The sequence below is a fragment of the Muscardinus avellanarius genome (assembly GCF_963383645.1).
Source record: "Muscardinus avellanarius genome assembly, chromosome: 6".
Taxonomy (NCBI): domain Eukaryota; kingdom Metazoa; phylum Chordata; class Mammalia; order Rodentia; family Gliridae; genus Muscardinus; species Muscardinus avellanarius.
The window spans coordinates 43,497,850-43,503,849 of NC_137791.1; the positions used below are offsets into that span (position 1 = coordinate 43,497,850).

Below are 6,000 nucleotides of genomic sequence, written 5' to 3' on the forward strand. Positions count from 1 at the left end.
ATTCTTGAAAGTTGTCTGAGTAGTAAAAAGCAAACAATTCTAGCCCCAGAATATCTTCTGATGAATGTATTGACTGCTGATTTCTTTCTAAGCTGATGAGCAAAAACAGTTCTTGCATGCATTGTAGTCTGGAACTTTCCCTACCTGGTCCTTTGTTTGGAATGGAAAGGGACAGTGCATCCTAATGGTTTGCTTGTCTCTCGAACTCTTTAACCTTCTCCTATATAACATGGTTCTTAACTGTGATTCTCTTCTACTTATGATATTACTTAGATGAGTATGCTAATGATTGGTATAACCCTGTCATTATTAGTCACAAAGCTGAGAAAGCAGAAAATATGAGCATAATGTTTTAGTGATGTACTTGTTTAGGAAAACTTGGTTACATTTAAGTTGGCATCCTTTTATGGTATCATTTTAGTTTCACATTCCCATGGGAATGCCTCCTATGTAGAGAACATTCTGGTCAAGGCTGTGTCATAAGCCCTTTCATACACGGGTTGTTATTTCACTTAATACACACAACCTATAGATGAGGAAATTGAAATTCAGAGATGTGAAAGAACTTCAAGACAAAGAACAAATTCTAACAGATATCTTCAAAGAGCTAGGTAAAAGAAAACTTGAAGCCCTGAAGAGATCTACATGCACCATGCTTCTTAGAAATACCAAGTCTTCACACAATAGCAGTGTGAACCCAGTACTTGGGAGGCTGAGACAGGAGGATCATAGGTTTAAGAACAGCCTCAGCAGAGTAGTGAGATTCTCTGCAACCTAATGAGACCCTGTTTCAAAACAAACAAATAAACAAACAAACAAACAAACATAAACCTGGGGCTGTTGTTCAGAGAGAGAATGTCCCTAGATTCAATCCCCAGTACAAAAAAAAAAAAAAAAAAAATAGTGTGGACCTCATCATAAAGGATAGGGCAGCTGCTGAGGGAGGACCAGGGAAGACAATTTAAGTGAAAATGAACTTAGGGAAAATATGCAAGCTGCTTTGATCATTTTCAAGTGTTTCTCCAAAACCTATCACTTATTCAGTATTTTGTGACAGGCATCTTTCATGGGCAAAACAGTGTAGGATTACAGACACATCAGGCACTTGACTCTCTCAGTTTCCTCCCACATCAGCAACTTCACCAGTGAGAAAATCTCATGTAATCCTCATTCTTAACTAGTTTCACCTACTTGACCAGGGAAAGAAAAGCCTCCTCTCTCCATCATGTCACTTACTTGGCTTCCTTTCTCCATTTCCAACCTGTCAGATAATGAGCTTGATCACCCCAGAGGTCAAGTGGGTCTCATGCCATTGTCTTCTTCACCTGAGAAAACGATCCTCTTACCCCATCGGCCCTGTCCACAGAATCAGTAACACAGCCTGAGCCGCAGTCGTCGTCGTGTGCTCCTTAACCTTTGCCCTGTAATGTAATAATGTGATGATTTTTTAACGAGTCACTAGCACACAGGTCCTAGAAGACACCGGCATGGGCTCACTGTCACTTTGAGCAGCTTTTGAAAAAGTTCCTTTCTTTTTTGTGAAGGCATAAAAATAATGGCACCTGACAAAAGCCTTGCCATCATTTGGGTTCATGAAATAGCAAGCCAGCCAATAATATGACTAGCATTCAAAAATCAGAAATCTCCCTCATAAATTTTCATTTTTCCATAAAGTAAATACTATATTCAACTTGAGATTAACTATCCCATTAATTTATCATCTTATAAAAAAAAACTCAGTAACAAATTTCAGCACTACTTACCACATCCCAACATGCCAATGCAAATCATTCCAATAAATCTCCTTCAACCCTTCCCACCAAAAAAAGGGAAAAAGAACTTTCTCAAATTTCTAATATGGTCAACTTAACTTTCTCAAATAGTCAAGTCAAATAATTTTTAAATGATCTTTTAAAAATAAGTCCAGTAAGCCGGGTATGGTGTACAAGCCTGAAGCCTAACGTCTCAGTACTTGGGAGGCTGAGATTTGATGGTCACAACTTCAAGGCCAGTACATGATAATTTAGTGAGACCCCACTTCAAAAAAACTTTTAAGGGGCTGGGGATGTGCCTGAGAGGTAGAATGCTCCTGTGTTCAACCCCTGGTACCATAAAAAATAAATAAGTCCAGTACATTGCTTTTCGTGATTTGTAATTTATGCAAACCAAACTTTATAAATGCTGTTATATTTATTAGACTGTGAAATAGACTGACAAATATCTATTTGACTTAAAATTCAGATTGTGGCAGCATTACACTGTGATTTTAAAACAGAGTCTTCTAAATTTCTGAGGCTGGCCTTGAACCTGTGATCCTCCTGTCTCAGCTCCCAAGTACTGAGATTACAGGCATGCACCACCACACCAATCCTTTTTACCTCTTAATATTCCCTGAACTTAATTTTTCCAGGTGGGGCTTACAACTATGCAGGAGAATCTCCCTAAAACAAAATAACCTACTTTTTAAGTGAAGTTTTAAAATCTGATTAAAAATAAGGATCTAAAATTCTATGGATTATTTATAAAACATTGGTATGGCATCAAAACTTATATCAGATTTAAAATCTGAGATAAGTGAGAGTTTGAGGAAAAGAATGCTTCCTAAAGGCAAGTTTTGGGGCATTGGTATTGCTTGCATAGACACTGAGAGAGAATCATCCCTGAATAGCAGAGAGGATGCAACCTCCTAAGCACACCTGGTAGAACATCTGTTCTTCTTAGGAAAACAAATGTTAATGAATAAGCGAGAAAACAATTCTGGACCGGTCACCCAGTGGAGGGTGGATGGAGAAAGCTCTATCATTTCACTTTCCTTCTCTACATTTTGCTTTTCTTGCTGACATTTTTGACTCAACATTAAGGACACTTCATAGATAAGCTCCATGCGCTCACACCTCAAGCACGCTGCTCCTTGGTTTCCCAAACCTCGGTTTGGGAAATGGTGGCTTCAGAATGGTGGCTGCTTGAAGTGAGGGTCCAGGGATTTGTGGTGTCTTAGGTCACAACAGAACCTGTCATAGCTTGAGCTCTGAAAGCAGGTAGGTCTACCTCGCCCAATACCCCAGTCAAGCAAGACTTGGAAGCAGGCAGGGAAGGTGCTTAGTGCCTGGTACGTAGGCAGGTGTTAGTGAAGGAAACACTACCACTGACCACTGAGGTCAGAGCCCTGAGCTTTTCTGATAGTTGTGTTGCCGTGCTTGAAGAAGATTGTGTAAGGTGCAAATACAGAATCCAATGTAATAATTACACATGATAAAATCCGCATTTTCTGCTTTCCCAGAACATAAATATTAATCACAAAATTCTGTGTGTGTGTGTGTATATGAGAGAGGGGGGGGTAGAGAGAGAAGAGAGAGAAGAGAGAGAGGAGAGACAGACACATAGACAAACAGACCCTGGGATTGAACCCAGGGCATTCTACCTCCAAGCCACACCCCCAGCTCTTTTTTTCTTTTTTCTTTCAACCAGGGACTTGCTAGGTTGCTCAAAGTCTTGCCATTTGCTGAGGCTGTCCTCAAACCTGTGATTCTCCTGTCTCAACCAACCAAGTACTAGGACTACAGGCTTGGGCCACGGGCCCAGCTTGTCACAAAATTCTTAGTGTCAAAGGAAAAATTAAAATTGTCAAGACATCCTGGAGTTTAGAAAGTTAGATATACAAACACATATCAAACAATTAGCTCATAAGCAAAAGACTCTATCTAAGGTTCTACTACTTAAATGTTAATTTAGAATTGTTATCCAGGACTACTAATCCCATGTATTTGTCTTTTTTGTTGTGTCTTTTTCTGCAGTGATGAATCTAACCTTCCAAGCATGAAGTTGTGTATATAGCGGTCCAATTTTTATATTTATAGTTGAAAACAGAATTGCAGATTTTACAAGTCTGAGGTTGTTTACATAGCGCTGCTTCTTCCTGTCTGCAGTAGCACACATGTCCATTTTTTCTCTACTTACATCTGAAACTGGGCAATTTATGAAACCAGTGAGAAGCCTGCAAAAAAATATAGAGCAGCATTTCTTTACCTTATGTGAAGATATGTATTTATATGGACATCAGTGATAGAGAATGATTGTTCTTGCTATTTTCTTACTTTGGGCTTGTGAATTGCATGGACGAAAACTGCCATGAAATAGTTTACATGAAGTGGTGACCAAATATGGACTCAAAGCTATGAACATGTACTATACTGGCTGATTTTGGAGCTGATTATCACGTCCCCATTCACCTTCCCTACTAGCATCGATGGGTGCCCACGCCACCCACTGGAATGGACTTAAAAGCATGACTGTGTGCCCAGCCTGCCTGCTCGTGTGCAAATCCCCGTGCTAGCATGCCACCTGATGAGTCTGCTCCTCACAACTGACCTTTTATTTCTTTGTCATCTCAAGGGGGTCACACCATGGCTCATTGCCAAAAAGAGATAAGCTGGTGGAGAGCACACACACAGTTGGTCTTTTATTTTGAGGGACTTGCAGTCCCAGCTGCAGAGCTACAGCTGCCCGTCTTGTGGGCTCACGTGGCCTCCTGGTTGGAACACGGAGGGGTTGAGTCAACTGCTGCCGTGGTGAAGACTTGGGAAGAGGACCGGTTCAGCATCCTGCACTGTCTCGTGTGACCAAGTAGAAAAGAGGTTTACAAATCAAGCACCCAGAACAGCAGACTTTTCTTTTTTCTCCCCCCCCCAAATAAATTGGATTCCAGCAAATGTTAATCTGGGTGCTTTTGGAAAATGACAGAGGCACGCAGAACTTCTTTTGGGACAGAGATCCTCAGAATGGCAGCGTCTGTTCCTAAGGACAAAGGGCATGAACATCTCATTAAAGCCCAGATGGCTGAAGGAATAATAGGTACCAAGAAGGGATCAGCCAAAACACCCTCTCCTGAAATGCAGGGGAGCTCACCTGTAGTGTCTACCAAAGTTGATATGAGAGCTTTCCTTCCTTTCAAGATCCAATCTATACCAAACATTTCTATGAAGTCTGGAAACAAAAAGAACTTTCCATCTTTTTTAACATTTTTCTTTTTGTTTAGTCCCAGGAATACTTAGGAAATATTTGTTTCAGTTTTGTCACATGTTTTGAGCAATTTTTTAAAGAAAAGTCTTCAAATCACAATAATTTGGTGCCAACACTCAAAATGGCCTCTTACTATACTTTCTTGTTTTAGAAAATTGAAGAGTATAGAAAATCAGCTCTGTTTTCATTTTAATTATTGTAAAGCATGAAAGTTAAGCATTTTCCATGTTTTTGACGTTTTTACATGATTAATGTGACATACATAGATTATCAATTAATATAAAGTCAAGATTTTATCCCATTTGATAACATTAACTCATTTCTATTTCTTAAGGTTGTAAGTTTTTTCTATATTTAAATTTCTTTCTCTTATTTTTTGATGTTTCTAAGCATCTGTCTTATTCTCTTATCCACAGACCAAATCTGAGATCTCAGAAAGCTGTGAAATATAGTTGCCATAAAGAGAATTTTTTTTTCATTTACTTGCTCAAAAATTAGCTAACCATATTAGACTGAGCATTTCTTTGCACAGTAAAGAGTCAGTAGCGTGTTTTGAAATGGCTTATCTAATGAAAGGCTTACATGAGGAGGAACATTGTCAGTGAAAGTTAGCAAAAACTCTCTGGTCATTAGAGACTTTAATTTCCCCCCAACAATTCAATTCCATTGGGAAGTAAATTTCTGGTTTGGTGTGAATAGATTTTGACCATCAACTTACTCCATGAGGGAAAGTTAGCTCATCATTGGATTGTGTTAGCAACAGTTGAGATGTAATTACAAGATAAGATTCTTGTGATCACTTTCATATTATATAATCAAATGTTCAATTATTCAGAATGATGTCATATTTTATTTATTGACTTAAAGTTTTATTGACATTAAGTTTCCAGGGTTAGAGAAATGTTTAAACTATTAGTTCAGTCTTTTTGGTAATACTTCTGTTAACATTCCACATCCCTAAACCAATTTAGCATTTTTAAA

The 6,000-nt window shown here is 38.8% G+C and overlaps 1 protein-coding gene across 1 annotated transcript in view; it reads left to right on the forward strand.

Moving 5' to 3' along the window:
• COL25A1 (collagen type XXV alpha 1 chain) overlaps positions 1-4,428 on the forward strand; it is a gene marked incomplete at both ends in the record, with an annotated part of 482,772 nt that extends 478,344 nt beyond the window's left edge. Inside the window, one exon of the mRNA XM_080697535.1 lies at positions 4,393-4,428. Within this exon, the coding sequence (XP_080553661.1) occupies positions 4,393-4,428 (36 nt within the window). The remainder of the gene's footprint in view (positions 1-4,392) is intronic.
• Between the last annotated feature and the right edge of the window lie 1,572 nt (positions 4,429-6,000).